General features: G+C 36.4%; 1 protein-coding gene across 6 annotated transcripts; it reads right to left on the bottom strand.

The window, feature by feature from the left end:
* Nucleotides 1-421: 421 nt before the first annotated feature.
* mllt1a (MLLT1 super elongation complex subunit a) lies at nucleotides 422-16,530 on the bottom strand. 6 transcript variants are annotated; one of them, XM_058785765.1, is made up of 12 exons: nucleotides 16,390-16,530; nucleotides 12,966-13,146; nucleotides 11,496-11,578; nucleotides 10,547-10,690; nucleotides 10,310-10,435; nucleotides 7,977-8,618; nucleotides 7,129-7,219; nucleotides 6,568-6,679; nucleotides 4,543-4,642; nucleotides 3,994-4,071; nucleotides 2,932-3,003; nucleotides 422-2,847 (listed from the first exon to the last, which is right to left on the bottom strand). In XM_058785765.1, the coding sequence occupies exons 1-12, from the start codon at nucleotides 16,399-16,401 to the stop codon at nucleotides 2,719-2,721; spliced, it is 1,770 nt and encodes a 589-aa protein (XP_058641748.1). In that variant the 5' UTR covers nucleotides 16,402-16,530; the 3' UTR covers nucleotides 422-2,718. The 6 variants fall into 6 exon arrangements, with proteins under 6 accessions (XP_058641748.1, XP_058641752.1, XP_058641749.1 ...); XM_058785769.1 differs by having other exon boundaries at nucleotides 4,003-4,071; XM_058785766.1 differs by having other exon boundaries at nucleotides 7,129-7,216.
* Nucleotides 16,531-17,605: the final 1,075 nt, after the last annotated feature.

Raw genomic sequence — 17,605 nt, 5'->3', positions numbered from 1 at the left:
TGATAGATTTAGATTTCAAATAAATGATTTTAATTCCCTAAAAATCTTTTAAAAAATGTATCAGTTTCTACAAAAACATTAAGCAGCACAACATAATATAAAATGTTTATTAATGACCAAAAAGGATATGAGGATGATTTCCGAAGGATCATGTGATGCTGAAGATTAGACTAATGGCTGCTGAACATTTTGCTTATCCTTCACAGGAATAAATTAATTTAAAAAAAAATGTTAATTTCAAATTGCAATGTGTCACAATATTACTGTTTTACTTGTATTTTCATAAAATAAATAATTGTAAATATTCATAAAATAAAACAACAAATGTATCAGTAATACGATGCTTAACCTGAGATTTATAAATATGATTAAGCAGTTAAGATAGCTCCCAACAATGAAACTAGTAATAAAAGATGCTGTGAACAGTACTCAAATGACTTTATTCATAATATGATTTTGCAATAAAAACATAAAAAGTAACATCTTTTGCCCTTATTACAACTTGCATCAAATGACCACATGGTGGCATTGTATGCCAAGTTTAACACGTCATACTAAAGGTTATTCTTCTGTTCAGATCACGGAAGGTTTTCTACCACGTTATCAGAACATTATGTAAAAACCCAGACCTCCCCAGTCTATGATAAATACAGCAAGTTCTTCCGCGCTCACAAACACAAACAAAACCATCACTGACTGACAAAAAAAAAAAACCTGAACCTCTGAACCTGCAAGCGAAGTATGTGAAAATGATGCAGTATTAACCGTTGATGAGCGTTTCCTCAGACTCCAGCTGTCTACTATACATGTGTATCTGTGTAATATGACTGTCTGAAATATTCGCCCCTCTATTAGTGTTACTTTGCTGCATTCCATGTACAAAACACAGAGGTTCTCCACTTTTCTGCTGAAAAAAAAAAAAAACCTTAAACCAACTGGTCTTAGCTGGTTTAACCAAGTGACAAGTGCCCACAACCACTCTAAGACAAGCAAACCAGCTTTTCAGCACGGTTTAAAACAAATACAGTAACAAATACTTGTTCGTTTCGCAAATCTGCAGTCCTCCCCTTGTAGTGGATGATAATGAGGCTACAACAAAACAGATGCTAGATGTCAACTTGTAGAAAATCAACTCTGATATACAAACACACCCTGCCATGAACTCATAAATTGGCCTGAAGTAACAGTTTCAAGTTCTGATGGTCACGTTTACAGTCTATGACGATATAATGTGCTGATACAGAGGAAAAAAAAAATAACAATAACTAAAATTCCTTAAAAACTGGCATTTCTTGACACAATAATTGACAAATTAATATCATATTGCATGTAAATATTGTATAAAACTATTAAAAATACAATTTAGACAATTAAGTACTTGAGTCAACAAAGCCAAAAGTGCAGAGGTACATAAATAAAAAATAACCCCCTCAAATAATATTTTTTAAAAAACAGCAACAACCGGGTGTGCTCTTTTCAGAGCTGCCACTCAAGTTCATCGAACTCCACCCCCCTTGCCTCATGTCCCACCCCTTTATGACAGGCTGACCTGAACCAGTATCCGGTCAAAGGTTAAAGTTCACACACCAAGAAATGGGAGTCAAAAGTTCACGCACAGGACACTCAAGCATTCTCTCGCTGAAAAGCGCGCAAATATGCTAAATCAGTACAAAGTTATAAACATTTTTGTTCGTTAAGATTCAGACGAATCAACTGGAGATTCAAAACCCGTGCAAACGACACTCACAGACTCTTGCAGGGTGAAGTTAAGGGCATGTGGTCTGCAGCTCAGGCCACGGAGCCTCTTAAAGCTATTAGCATAACAATGGACACAGAGGTGAAGTCAGTGAAGTCGAGATATAGTCACTCTGAGAGAGAGAGAGAGAGAGAGAGTCGGAGTCAGAAGCACAGTGAATCTACAGCCTGCTGTTTCAGGGGCCACATGAGAGGAAAACAGCGTGTCTCGTCCTTTTCTTTTGTCTCTCCCGCTTAGTCTAATGAATAAACCAGATATGATGACAGAAAACACAGAGATCAACACAGATTTCCAAATACTTTCACAAGCTGCACTAGCAATGCACAACATTTAAGTTCTAAGGCCCGTTTGGCGAACACATAAATGAGGATTGATACATATTGGCATACAAATCGGAATCTCCCCGGGACGATATCCAGGGATCCCACATATATAGAAGGACTGACTAAAGTCGGAGTGAAAGATAACACTGCTGTAATTCCTAAGAGCACAAATGAGATGGTGTGAAAAAGGCACTAAGACTAGCCCTAGAGGATAAAAAGCGATACATTCATGGCGTGCGGGGCTTCCTTTTCCGACCACAATCAAAAATACCTTGAAAAACATTGGTATAAAAATAAAATATAAAAGGTTGCAACCCTTGATGCATCAGTGCGTATGGCTACAGGGAGACTTTTTTTTTTTTTTTTCTCCAGCTGATTCGAATATGACCCTCCAGCAGTTCTGGCCCCGTTAAGAAGAGAACTTTCTGTCCAACAGGATATTGAGGAGGAGAGAAGAAGTGTTGTAGTGTTGGTTCATAGCTGCACTTCCTCCTCAAAATACTGTTTCACTCCTTTTCATGATTTCCCACTGTTTTCATTTCCTGTGAACAGATTTTCACCTTTTGCAGCCCTCTCTCAGGACAAAAGAAGTGAAAAGGGCAGCCCTCCCCCCTCCCCCGAGTCTTGATGGACTTCCTGTCATGTGGCGGTGGCCTCCAGGTAGCTCTGTAGTTTACGGACAGTTGACTCATCCAATGAGAAAAGGTCAAAGTCAAAAGTTGTGTTGGTGACATTAAAGTGGCCGGTCTCCTCGATGAGGTTCACGATCTAGAGGCAGGAAACGGGTCAATGGTTTTTGTTCAAAGCCTTTACACAAACGCAAGCCATTTCAATTCACACGCAAACACCCACCTGCTGTAGAACGTTACGCTCTCTTAATGCCATCAGCCTGCGATGAAGGTCTACCAGCTCTTCGGTGTACGCCTGAAAAAAAAAAAAAAAACAGGAGAGGAAGATGTCAGGAACAAGAGAACAGAAAGCCTGGTTTTACTCTAAACACACATACAAACACATAAAAGCTTGCATTAGCACTGAAATTATCACCCATATTTACTTAAATTAGTTGGAAAGAGCAATTTTACAAACTACTATTAGCAGCATGATGTCATGTATTGTGCACTGACTGAATGGACCTTAGGTACAACACTAGTGAACTGCCTCCCGAGATGGAGGTGTAAAATATGTAAAAAAAAATAAAAATAAAATAGATAATACAAACCATTGTTGCTATTATATAATAATAAAAGTAGTAGTTTTTGTATTTGTATTCAATGCATTTTATTTCCATAATATTTTGTTGAAATTCAATTAGAATTTAATTATTTCTATTATTATTATTATTATTATTTTACAATTTTATTCTATTTTTAAATTATATAAGAAAAATTTAAAAATCAGTTTTATTATTATATTACACTTTAATTGTATTTTTAAATTATATAAGAAAAAAGCTGCTTTATTATTATTATTATTATTTTAACATCTGAAAAAAATATACAGTTCAAATCTAATTAAACTGAATATTAATTGAAAATTTTGCTGTTATGTATTTTTTTATGCTTATTAGAGTACCAGACTTTCCTGTAGCTCAGTAGAGCATGGCACTAGCAATGCCAAGGTCATGGGTTTGATTCCCAAGGAAAGCAAGAACTGGTCAAATGTAAATGTGCATTGGATGAAAGCAGCAAATTTATACATGTAAATGTAGTGTATCACTTTATTAGCTTAGCAACATGCTAATGGAAACTCTATTGAAAGCATTTGCAACTAAAGTTCCATTTCAGTTAGTAACTCTTAAAGAGGGCACATATGTGGGCAGCAGACAGCAAAGCAAGGTTTTGGAAGTTGGGTCAAAATGATCAAACAGAAATAACTTATGGGAGTGAGAGGTGGAAAATTAAAAGGTTGATTTACCCTTCCTACCTTGTCGTATCCCTTCTTCAGGACCTTTTCTTGTCGTAAACAAGGGTCTGGACTCTTTCTGCCTGACACCTGTATGATAGACAGACAAAAGGAAACAGAGAGGAAAGGAACAAGGTGGAGAAAAGAAAGAGAGAAAAAAAAAAAAAATCATACAGATGAACTAAAGCAGAGGTTTAAAGAATGAGTAATCAAGACATTGATCTATTGCAGTGTTTTTCCAGTAAGAGTGGACCGGTGCCTGGAGCGCTGCTCCAAATCCCAGCGATCTGACTGGCAGCACCCAGTTAAACAGCATTCCACAGTCATTGGATCAAAAGCTGCGCGTCGTCACCTCATTTCAGCACTGGGCGCAGCGTAATCCAAGAACTAATGCCAATCGTCCATCATCCGACAGTCAACAATCAAGTTACAAAGGAGCAAAACAGTGTGTGCCGCAAACTGAACGATCGGCATAACTGAATGAATGAACACACCAATTGGATGACTGTCAAGGCTTAACAAGAAGCCGCCACCTGTCCTGAGTCCTGAGTATCAGTTCACCTTGTTGTTGGTGGTGCTGTGTTTCGGTGGCTGGGGTGGTGGGTCTCGACTGGGACGCTGCGGCCCGTCACTGCAGTCACTCTCGCTGTCTAAGCTCAGCCTGTGAAGAGCAAATATCAAAGAGTTCAACTCTGTGAGGAAATTAAAGGATTAACCAAGCAAAAAATGAAAATTCTGTCCAGTCAAAAGTTTTTCAACAGGAAGATTTCTAATGTTTTTAAAGAAGTCTCTTCTGCTCATCAAGCCTGCATATATTTAATCATTTTGAAATATTTTTACTATGTAAAATAACTGCTTTCTATTTGAATAAAAAAAATTATATTTCTATCTTGTGATTTCAATGCTGAACTTTTTTGTATCATTACTCCAGTCACATGATCCTTCAGAAATCATTCTGTTATTCTGATTTGCTGCTCAAAAAAACATTTATTATTATTGTTGAAAACAGCGTTGTAGAATTTTCTCAGGTTTCTTTGATGAATAGAAAGTTCAGAGGAACAGAATAGAAATCTTTTGTAACATTATAAATGCCTTCATCAACCCTTCTGATCAACTTAAAGCATCCTTGCTAAATTAAAGTATTCATTTCTATCATTTCTTTCCCTCCAAAAAATTATACTGACTCCAAGCTTTTGAATAGTATAGTGTATAATGTTACAAAAGCTTTTTATTTCAGATCAATGCTGATCTTTGGATCTTTCTATTCATCAAATAAAATGTACTCAGCTGTTTTAAACATTGATAATAATAAAAGAATATATAAAAAAAAGTTTTATGAACAGTAAATCAGCATATCAGAATGATTTCTGAAGAATCATGTGACACTGAAGACTGGAGTAATGACGCTGAAAATTCAGCTTTGATCACAGCAATAAATTACTTTTTAAAATATATTCAAATAGAAAGCAGTTATTTTAAAAAGTAAAAATATTTCATAATATTACTGTTTTTTGGATCAAATAAATGCAGAAGAGAATTCTTTAAAAAAACATCTGAAATCTTACTGTTCAAAAACTTTTGACTGGTAGTGTACATAACTTTAAGGACCTTTACGTTTAATTGTGAAAGAACAGTTTTTAATGTTCGGGTCTCTCCATGTAATTACAATGAATGGGAAGTAAAGCTTTCAAGCTTTCAAAACAGACACAAAGGTGGCGTAAAAGTGGTCCATACGGCTTGTGCACTATATTCCAAATCTTCTAAAAGGCACACAATAGACATGAAAGGAACAGACTGAAATTTAAGTTGTTATTCAACTGATGCAAATGGATGTCAGATTTCTAAACGAATCATTCAGACCAGTTCTGTGAACTGGATGAACAAATTCATTAAAAAGACCTCTTGCAAAAATAATTTAAAAATTAATTATTTATTCACAAATCAGATAAGATTATTTCTTTTTAACGCTAGAGGTAGTAAGTCAAGATTTTCAATAAATAATTTAAATTTTAAACAGATCTATTACAGTTTCAGAAGACATGAAATATAGTGCATGAATCACATTGACCACTTTTAATGAGTCATGAACCACTTTTTACAATACTTTTTGACAATTTCCAATTTAACAGCACCAGACTTCAATTTCAATATTAAAAATATATATTTAAAAAAATAAAAATCACAAACAATTTTCAAAATGGGAAGAAAGATTCATAAAAGTTAGGAAAAATATGAGAAAGATTCAATTTAAATTAAAGTAAAACTCTTTTTTGGATACTTTTAATACTTTTAATTGAATCTGAATGAATACGTTTCATTTTAAAGAATAATTATAATAAACAATAAACACTGAAAGAAAATCCAATTCTACCATTTATCTCACACTTCCAGCCTCGCAAAAATAAGTCTTTCAAAGCAGCTCAGCAACACTTGAGTGAGATGAAGAATAAAGAGAGGCGTATGAAGTGAAGTGTTTACTCGGAGCAAACAAATCCGTTCTCCGCCTCTGCTAACATTGATTACAGGGACTTAAAGCATCTGAAAGACCTGCTTAAACAAACACTGACAGGAAAGAGGGAGAATGACCTGGAGTCTCGACTGGGCAGGTTGTTCTTGACTGGCGTCTCTTCGTCTGAGCTGCTATCGTCATCATCAGACTCCTCCGACTGAAGGTCTTCCACCATAGAGCGCAGCGGGCCTAAAAACCAAAGACCACAATGAGCTTCTGCAACATTTACGGTGGTTTGATCGAACTTTCAAAAATCACACTTTAAAGGTGAAGTGTGTCATTTTTGCAAAAGCAGAAAGATTTCCTTAAAACTTCTCACACCTGCCATTGGTTAGACAAACTAAATGTCTCACCCAAACTTAAGCCAATGTTCTGTGTTGGACTGGATGTTACAAAATGTGAAAGGGACAAGGATTTTTACTATCGACAAATTACACGCATAACCTTTTTAAAAAATGCCCCTCATTCCTTCATTTTTAAGGAAGTTCCTTGTTCTGACACATCCTTAACCCTCTCCACGGTAATCGATCAAAGCAGCGAGACTGTTAACCTTGAGTTAAAGTGTAGTAGGGAAATCTATTTATGGATCTGACCGCTTCTTATCAGGACACTCCCTGCAGTAAAAGAGCAGATCCTACCTTGGCCTTGTTTCTGCTGTGGCTCAAAGTCTGAATCGGAGCTGGACTCTGAGCTGGAGCTGGAATTAGACGGGCTGGAAGGTGCTGACTGCTGTGGGAAGGAGCAGACAGGACACAAATTAAAGATTTTTTGGTTATCACAATGTCAGCTTTAGGTCAGGAGTTGGCAACAATTTTAACATGTTGTTCAATTTTTAACAATAGAATTTATGCATTTATTAATTATATAAATGTATAAATTAAATATATTAATTATAAATAAAAATATTTTGTGGAAAAAAAAAAAAGAAAAAAAAAGCAATTTAACATTGTGTCAAGCCCTGTTTTTTTGTTTTTTTTTAATTAATAAATATAGTGGAGGAAATTACAAATTAAATTTAACACTTAAAGTTGCCAACAACTATTTTAACTAAATACATACATTATATAGTTTAGATAAATAATTGCATAAATAAATTCAAGACTTTCTTAAAAAGGTTGGCCAACCCTCGCCTATTCTATATAAATACATAAACACATTATTTAATTAATTAAATTGTGATAACTTTAAAATGAGATTTAACACTTAACACAAAAAGGTTGAAAACCCCTAACTTATTTGAAATAAATAAACAAATACACTGTATTGAAAAAAAAAAAAACTTCTGTATCCCTTTTAAAAAGTTTGCCAACCCTCACTTATACGAATTAAATATTATTGTGAAACAAATTACATATGAAATTGAAATTATTATTTTTTTTTTTAAAGGCTGCCAACCCCTACCTTATGTTCAATAAATAAATAAACAGTGTTATCTTGCTTTAAACAAATCAAACAAATCTTATAAACAAAACTATTATCACTTAACTCTAACCTCAGACTTAGACGAGGCCTCATCGTCTGAGTTGGAGTCATCGGATTCCGGAGGCTTCTTAGACTCCTTGACCTCCTGGGCCTCTGACTTGCTCTTGGCCCAGCGGCCCTTCTCTTTAGAGGCCTTCTTATCGGCATATCCCGAGGAGGTCGTGGAGGAAGACGTGGTTCGGGGGGAGGTGCCGGTGCCGGTGAACCCCCCACTGCTGGAGCCTTTTGACCCCTCTGAACCCCCCTTCTTTGGCTTCTTGACACTAGGTTTGGGTGACTCTGCATTGGAAGGTCGTTTGCTGGGTGCTTTTCCATCGGCCGCTCCACCTCCCCCTCCACCACCCGCTGACCCTGTCCCCCCTCCTTTAGGAGACATGCCTTCCATTTTGGACTCCTTCGGCGTGAGTTTTGGCTCCTTGAAAGCAGCTTTGGGCACGACTTTGTTCTCCTCTTTCACTTTGATCTCGGTTTTCTTGGATGACGAAGATGAAGATGAGGAAGGGTCACGGCTACTTTTGCTGCTGCCGTCCCGCTCAACGTCCCCTTTGGATGTGGCTTTGCTCTCAGAGTCTTTTCGTGGCCGCTCTCGATGCTCCTTGGCCATTTTGTGAGATTTGGACACTTTGCTTCCCTCTTTACTTGGCTCCTACAGGAAAAAAAATGCTGTGTTAACAATTAAAAATATAATCTCTATTCCCCGAGATAAACAGAAATTTGTCAGTCATCCAAGAAACGACTGCAGAAAACTACAGATAGTTATGAATTGTATAAAGTACTGCATTCGAAGTACAGCATTATTTCATAATACAAAATAAAAAAGAATAATTAATAATTTTATTAAGCAAAGATGAAGTGATCAAATGTGAAAAGACATTTACAATTGTTACAAAATATCTCCATTTCAAATGAATGCTTAATATTTTCAGGATTTTTCAACAGCAGTTTTCTATCATTGATAATAATCGGGAATGTTTTTTGAGCACCAAATCAGCATATTAGAATGATTTTTGAATGATCATGTGACACTGAGGACTGGAGTAATGGCTGATGAAAATAAATTTTATTTTAAAATATATTCAAATAGAAAAAAGTTATTTTAAATTTTAATATTATTTGACAATATTACTGTTTTTTGATTAAATAAATGTAGCCTTGGTAAGCTTTAGAGACTTCTTTCAAAAACATTTAAAAAATTATACCAAACGGTAGTGTACACTCACAAAAAATTACTACAAAGTACCAAGGAATAACCATGTTTTTGGTCAAGATACACACTGTTTTATTTATTTTTGGACATGGATGGACATGCATAATCATTCCGTGCCATATTGTTATCATCTGTCACCATTTACCCTCATTGCACATTGTCAAATACAACCGCACAACAGATCCCCTATTAGGATAAAGCATAGAGTTTGACATCTCTAACAATTAAAGCCCGTCTTAACTGCGATCATATAACCCATGTGTGACCTTCACACAAAGGTCATGTGCTGTATTAATGAGGCTGTGCTGAGATTAGGACTGTTAAGGATAATGGGGATGCTGGAAGACATCCAGCTCTGGATGATCTCAGTAAATCAGCAGCGAGCGACTGACCCTCTTTACTGCACTAATGAAAGATGCCGCAGAGTGACCCAGACAAAGCACCAGCGCTCAGATATGATAAAGCGAAGGTCATTTAATAGAGATATGACACATGTCCTACATAATGGACTCTTAATTATTACTGAAACGATCTAATCTGCTGCTTCGAAGTGAGCAAAAGAGAGAATAGAGGAGGCTGTGATCCCTTAATCTCTCAACAGACTATTATCAGATGCCAGTTGTTTATTACAAATTATATTTTCAGAATAACATCATTTGAGTGAAAAATTACTGTTCGAAATTTTGGGGTTAAGGAATTTTTCCAAGTTTTTGAAGAAGTCTCTTATGCTCCATTTTTTATTCAAAAAACCCCCCAGCAAAAACAGTAATATTCTGAAATATTACTATATTAATTGAAAAATAAAATAGAATTTGCTAAATATTTTGTTAGGATTTATGTTAAGAATTTGTTGTTAGGATTCATTGATAAATAGAAAGTTTTTCGTAACCTTATAAATGTCTTTGCTCTCTTTTTTAATCAAATGAATGCATCCTTGCTAAATAAAAGCATTTCCAAAAAAATTATAATAATTCTTACTGACCCTAAATTATATCATCTTCATTTTAAATTAAACTTTTTCTCATTTTTTTTCACTGATTTTTAAATTTGGACCCCATTGTTTAAAAAAGAAAGACGATAGCACATCGTTCAGCATTTCATATAGCATATTTTAAAATGATTTTTCAGACCTTTGATCCTTGTGAGGTCTTGCTCTTCTTAGGGTCAGAAAAGGCAGAGAGTGGGATGGTTGGAAGCATGGGGTAATCTGGGCTGGGTCTCGGGACCACCTCTGCCCCCTCTGGGACCACCATGATCTGATGTGCACAGAATGAATAAAAGATAAGAGCACATTCACCAAAAATGTAAAATTTTCCTGATTTAAAACATGCAACAAACAACTCCATTTCCCACAATGCAGCACTCACCCCTCCAGCCTTTACCAGCTTGCGGCGGAAGTCACGAGTGGGGTTATTGAAGGTTAGTTTCTCACAGCGCAAGTGATTGACAGGTGGGTTTCCCTCCAGGTTAAGGAAGAGGTCGTAATTGAAGCACACCTTCTTTGGCTCCTCCTGTATTAAATTTGCATTATTGAGTAATTCCATTAAATCCTCTCATATTACAGAACAACTGAAGACAAGCATTAAAGTGAGTCAACAGAGCAGCAACTGCAGTGATTCTAGAGCGGTGGTTTTCAATCCTGGTCCTCGGGACCCACTGCTCTGCACATTTTGTATGTCTACTTATTTAACACACCTGATTCAGATCATCAGCTCGTTAGGAGAGAGATGCATGAACTGAATTGAGTGTGTCAGATAAGGGAGATATACAAAATGTGCAGAGCAGTGGGTCCCCAGGACCAGGATTGAAAACCACTGTTCTAGAGCTTCTTTCATGGGCAGCACAGCCAGAAGTTCATTCAAGATTCAAGGGCAAAACATCAGCAAAGATCAGAGTTACAAATCAAACCCCCAGACACGCATTCTCTACTTCTCCACATCTTTTAATCTCTGTCTCTCAGCATGCTGAAATCTGTGAGTTACTGAAAACAACTCCGGAAAACAAGACAGAAAAGATATGACAGATACAGATACATATCACACGCCTGCGAGTCAGCGGGTGGGCTTGCAAACGAGAGTGTAATTGTTTCGCATTATACTGCTCTGATCATAAGGCAAATCATTCTCCACTACGTACTCTACTCTGCGTTGCCTGTTTAATGTCAATGGGGGGAAGTTCACAAATGACAAGACAGAGGAAGAGAAGCTGATACTCAGATGAGTCACAGAGAGAGAGGGGATGTATGTGAATGTGAAAAAATAGAAATGACAAGAGAGAACATCAACAGAGCTGCAGGAAGAGACTCAGATACCTCACCTTGTTTTTGAAGTAGACCTCTATGGGCATCAGAAAACCAGCATATCCCGACTCCTCAACCTTGTACGGTGGCTCCTTACACACTGCAAATAAAAGAAAAAAAGATGAATTATTTCACTCAAAAAATCTGCATATAACAATGGTATTCAGAACTATTTATACTCATATACACCTTCCAAAAGTTTGGGGTTGATAAGATTTTTTATGTTTTTAAAAGAAGCATGTTATTCTCACCAAGGCTGCATTTATTTGATCAAAAATGTGAAATATTTTAACGACTTAAAATAACTATTTCCTATTTTAATATATTTTCAAATGTAATTTATTCCTGTGATGGAAAAGCTGCATTTTTAGCAGCCTTTAGTGTCACATGATCCTTCAGAAATCATTCTAATATGCTGATTTGGTGCTTAAGTTTAAAACAGTTAATATTTTTGTGAAACAGTGATACATTCTTTCAGTATTCTATGATAAATAGAAAGTTCAAAAGAACAACGCTTATTGGAAATGGAAATCTTTTGTAACATTACAAATGTCTTTACTGTCACTTCTGATCAGTTTAATGTTTCCTTGCTGAATAAAAGCAATCATTTATTTCCAAAACAAAGAAGAAAAGAAAACAATCTTACTGACACCTGAACAGTAATGTATCCTTATATGTATCCATACAGTAATGTATCATTACATATTATTTAATGTCACATTTTTATTGGAGCTTTCATTTACAAACACGAAAATGAAGGCTTTGCTCATGAATATTAATTATGTTACATCATGTTTGCTCAGTAGGCCTAACTGATTGGCTGAAAGGCACATGCTGTTAAGTGTGCACTGATCAGCTGCCAATTCGAGAATCCAACTCTGGTGAAGGCACAATCATGAATCATGAATATTTATTAAAATGACTTGACTGGACACTCCAGGAAGGTTACCAAGCAACATCTGCATGACCCAATTAATATTCAATAACTGTACATTAATTTTGCCAACAAAATTTGGAATCAGTGTTTTGAACCACTTCACTGAAACAGTGTGAAAGAACTGATTGTATATTAACAACAGCAAAAATATATGAAATAAATTATGCATATTCAAAATATCCCACCATCCAAATCATCATAAAATAATGTGAATATAAAATGCTAACTTTGATCTTAGACCAGCACTGTTAATCCAAGACATGTGCCAAGTGAAATGGGTTGATGTTTAATCTGCTGACAGTAGTTTCATTTCTCCAGAGGCTGTTTATTTGTAGCCTTCAGTATTGATTTACTATCGACACCAAAGTACTAGAAGCTGGTGTGGTACAAAGCCAAAACTTTAATATTGAGACAACCTATAAATATTACAAGAAAGAAGCATACTGCTCCTTATGATAGGCAACATGTCATGTGGCTCTCACACATGCTGGTTTTTGAAGATTGAACTGTGAGTGGTGCAATATCTCATTTCTCAAGTTATAAAATTTACCCCTCTTGGGTTTAGGAAAGCTCTCGTGCAGCCGGAAGACGACTTTATCCACAAAGTGCTGAATGTCGCTGTTCTCAGGGCCTCGCACAAACACCATCCAGTCGTGGGTGAAGCCCTCTGACGTCACCTTCTTCCTCAGCTGGGCCCTGTGACCCAACTCAAGCTTTACCTGAACCGTGCACTGAAAACAGAGAAACACACATTAATTAAATGCTTCAATAAGACCGAGTTCAGTTGAAGTTCAGGAGAGGAGAGCAGCGGACACTTTCTGGCATTGTAATTCATAATCACAGACTACTACAAATCTGTCATTTGACACTGAGTAAAATGTGATTTTTAAAAATAAAATAAAAAGGATTACATGCATCATAAAAATGTTTTAATGAAATAAAAAACAGTTTTGTTACAAAATGTTACAAAAGATTTCTATTTAAAAATGCTTTTTATTCATCAATGAATCCTGACATCCTAAAAATGTCACAGTTTTAACTGTCACAGTTAATAATCACAGTGAGTGAAAGTTTTTTTGAGCACAAAATCTATTTTAAAAAAACTGAAGACTGGAGTAACGGCTTCTGAAAATTCAGCTTTGCCATCAAAGGAATAAATGACATCAATTTACATGTAATAAAACAGAAAAGAGTTTTAAAGTTTAATATCATTTCACAATATTAATGTTTTTACTGTATTTTTGATCAAATAAACACAGCCTTAAGCATGAGCATAAGAGACTTATTTCAAAAAGGTATTTTTTAATCTTACCTACCCCAAATTTAGCCATATATTCCAATATGGTCAAATAAAATAATGTATAAAATGATAATATATTATTTATTTATATGCATATTTGTATTATTTTACATGTAGCCTATATTGTATGTTTTTTTCTTTAAAATAAATACGTATTGCATATTTTCAGATTAAGAAATTATTTTTAAGTAATGGTGCTTTTTAGGAATGACACTTTTGTGCACTCCTAAAACAAAAGACAAAAAAAAATGCAATATGTCCTTGAGGAATATATCACGATGGTAAATCATCAAGCTGTAGGCTTATTTTCTTTGTAAGAAGACCGTTTTAATTGAATTAATTCATACAGATGAAAACTGTTATTGATATAGCAGAGAAGAGTTACTAAAAAAAGGCCTCTAGGCACCAAAATCTGAGTAAGAATACCTTTCATACACATGCTCAAGCTAATCATCTGTATCATCAGCTGGTTCTGCCAAATGGCCAGAAAAAGCCATCAAGGGAATTCCTTGAAAAGCAGCCAGGAAAAATGAACACTGCTCACACAGGGTGGAGACAGGCCAGACCGGGTACAGGTGCCCAGAGATGCTCAGCTGCTGTTGACTCGAGTCCCTGCACTAGTGGACATTGAAGAACCAGAATAAAGAACAAGACTGGGATGTGCTTCTTTTTTTTTTTTACTTTTCTGAAAGATTGTAAGCATAAGGACTAGTGGAAGGAAAATCTTATTGGCCGCCGTCTGGCCTGTCACCATAATGCACTTTAACTCTCTGCGTTGGCCGACACTCTCACTTCTCCGATGCCAAAACCTGCCAGCCAGACCCTGACGCTGCCAGGCATCAGAATAACCCCTGTGAGTCCATCTCTCATTCACTCACCCACAAGCCCCAGCCGAGTCACATATACAGACAGACAGCGAGACAAAAGCCTGGCTATCCTCAACGGCAAGAACGACGCAGCTTCAGTCTGCTCTTTTTCCAGAACTTGCCATTTGTAATTTGTCACAGCAACAGCAGCTTGCCTTGAGGTAACGATTACAAACGCTACCGACATTAAAGGCTGTTCCACTCCGCCTGAGAGGAACATGACCACCCGAATATGAAGACGATATGGGACAAACAGGAGACGTACACAATAAGAGGTTCAACACATGACCACGTTAATCCCGGTGAAGGGGGGTAAAAAGATCAAAAGGCCTTTTTGAAAAGGAGTAGATTAAACAGAAGGACAGGCAAACACTGCTGGCTCCTGGTCTCACAAGACACACTCACCCGCATCACGTTTTGTTAGAAAACACAAAACAGACACAAAAGTGGCAGACTGGATTTCTCTCAGGTCACTGCTACGATACAGATTATCAGTCAAGCACGGTAAAAATACAAGCAGGTCACGTGGAAGCCATCAGGCAAACGACAAAACAACAAGTCTCTGAAGAGTTGCTGCAATGCTGTTGTCAAAGATCCAGCTTGGAAAACATGAATGAATGAAACATGCATATCAACTATATTTCAAGATAATCTTTCATTACTTGAGAAGTGGAGGGACAAAACTGAAGTTTACAACGTGCCTTTCTAAAATCAGATTTATAATTCAATTAAGCTATTTTGAGATTTGAGATTTGTCTTCATGCATACGTATCTAGATAAATTAGTAGCCTAAAGCTGGATCAAGCGAGTTAAAAGGACAAAAACAATACAACCGGACCGATAATGAAAGTAATAATGGGATAAACAGCTCATTAATAATAAATAGTAATACTATAAGCAGTAATAAGCAAAAAAGTATTTTTTTTCTCTGCATTATGCTAATTCGTTTTATAAATGTTAAACATTTTTTGCAAAAACATGTAATAACATGTAATAAAGTATATGTAAAATGGCAGCCGTATTCTAAGTCATAATACCATTACAATTATTGCTGTTGCATTAAAACTGGTAAACACAAATTTTACGTATAAAGACTCCATAGTAGTATAGTTTATAATAATAAAATTTTAATAATTAATAAAAAATAATATAAAATAGTTTATAATAATAAAGGTTTAGTAGCAGCAAATGCAATTAACCTACTGCAGACCACAGCCACAAGGTGTAAAAATAGCCAGCATGTTAATGTAATGATATTCATCTACAGCATATGATCACTGCTGCTGCTCATAAATCATATTGCATAAAAAGGGCAATTAATTAGCCTTGGAAGAAGACCGATTCCCGCTTCAGGAGCCTATCAGGAACCCCCACCCTCAGAGCAGACCTGTGCAATGCCCTCAGCCTTCAGTCAGGAACACTAGTGCATGAAAATGCATGTTCCTCATTTCCTCTAATAAAAGCCGCAGACTGTAGTGACTCCTGGGCCAGAGAAGCACAGGACAAAAACACTCTCCTTTGTGTTTCTGCTGCTGCAAGCACGACTTGCCTACTGCAAAAGCTGGCGCACGCATCCAGCCCTTTAGGCTGAGCTGATGTCCCCAAATACCGATGTAGCTTTAATATGCGTGGCCAGCTCGAGTCAGATAGCTGAGAGGAGGGAGGAGGGAGGGGGTTATATGGGTCCGATCCGCTGCTTTCACGAGCCCCAAGTGTCCACATTCAGTTGCAATGGTGGATTTCTCTAAGCGCGCGCTTACAAAAGTTGACTTCACTCCATGCAACAGCAAAAGCGTTTCATACTCTACCTGATTCTCCATAGTTCGCCGGCCTGATGAAGGTCCTGTTTATTTACAGAAGGCTTTTGAGCGGCTGCTCCCGACTCCTCATTGTGTGTCAATTCCAGCCCAAAACCGGAAACTAGACGGTTCCCCTCCCCTCTCCGGACCTCTGGCATGCACCCAAAACAGAAAGCGCTTGTGGCCAATTGGAAGCCGTCTAGGATGCGCTTTACGCTGGCCAGCCAATCGCGAAGTGTGGTGGGCGGGACTTCCCACGGGCTGCCTGTACTGGTAGGTAATAATTAGAGATTAGCCGAACCGATAGGATGTTTTTGTTTTTGCAGTCTAGTAGCGCTGCTTAGCGTTCTGTTATTTTTCCATGAATTATTTTCAATTTCGTCTTTGAAAACAAAGCATGTTACACACAGCTGTGTTGTGATTGGTTGGTTGAGGGCATGCCTCTGTTCTCTGTGTTTAACTAGGGGGATTACAATAAATAATTAATGCTTAGTGATTTTACTTGCCATTTGAAAGCACTAATTTAATATATGGGTGACTGGGGCTAGTTGTCACACTTTTTACTGTAGTATATAGGGTATTTTTGCTGAATGGGCAATAATAAAGTCTTGGCCTTTTCACATTTCCACAGTTATTGCTAAGGAAAAATACAGCTGATTTAAGACGTTGACACAATGGAATTTAATAGGTTAATTTAAATTGTAACAGTTATAAAATACTCAAAAATGAAATGTGATGATATTAGAATTTTAGTTTGGAGGACATAATTCACGAAAAAAAAATTAGTTAAACTTTCTTGAGAAAGAAAGCAATCAAGAAAGGGTTTTTGGTAAGGTATCAAATGAACATCAATTACAAACACTAATATACCAAAAGAGCTTTGATTATTATTATAATTACTTTAAATCATAAGTTGAACCACATGTCCTACTTCAAATCACAACTGTAAAGATATAGGCTGAAGAAAGTGTTGCAGTTGATGAAGCAGGATAGGATATACACAGTGTTGGGGAGTAACTAGTTACATGTAACGGAATTACGTAATTTAATTACAAAATAAAAGTAATTGTAATTAGTTAGTTACTAAGAAAAATGTGTAATTAAATTAAAATGTGTAAATAACTCTTATATTTTCTATATGGGTTTATGTATATGCTTTTTTTTTTTTTTAAGATTAACTGTTTTTCTTTTCTAAGGCATTGTTAGATCCAGTGTTTCCTGTCAT

This window comes from Onychostoma macrolepis, chromosome 08, assembly GCF_012432095.1.
Source record: "Onychostoma macrolepis isolate SWU-2019 chromosome 08, ASM1243209v1, whole genome shotgun sequence".
Taxonomy (NCBI): domain Eukaryota; kingdom Metazoa; phylum Chordata; class Actinopteri; order Cypriniformes; family Cyprinidae; genus Onychostoma; species Onychostoma macrolepis.
The sequence above is the reverse complement of the archived record's forward strand: the minus strand, read 5'-3'. Positions and strand labels throughout refer to the sequence as shown.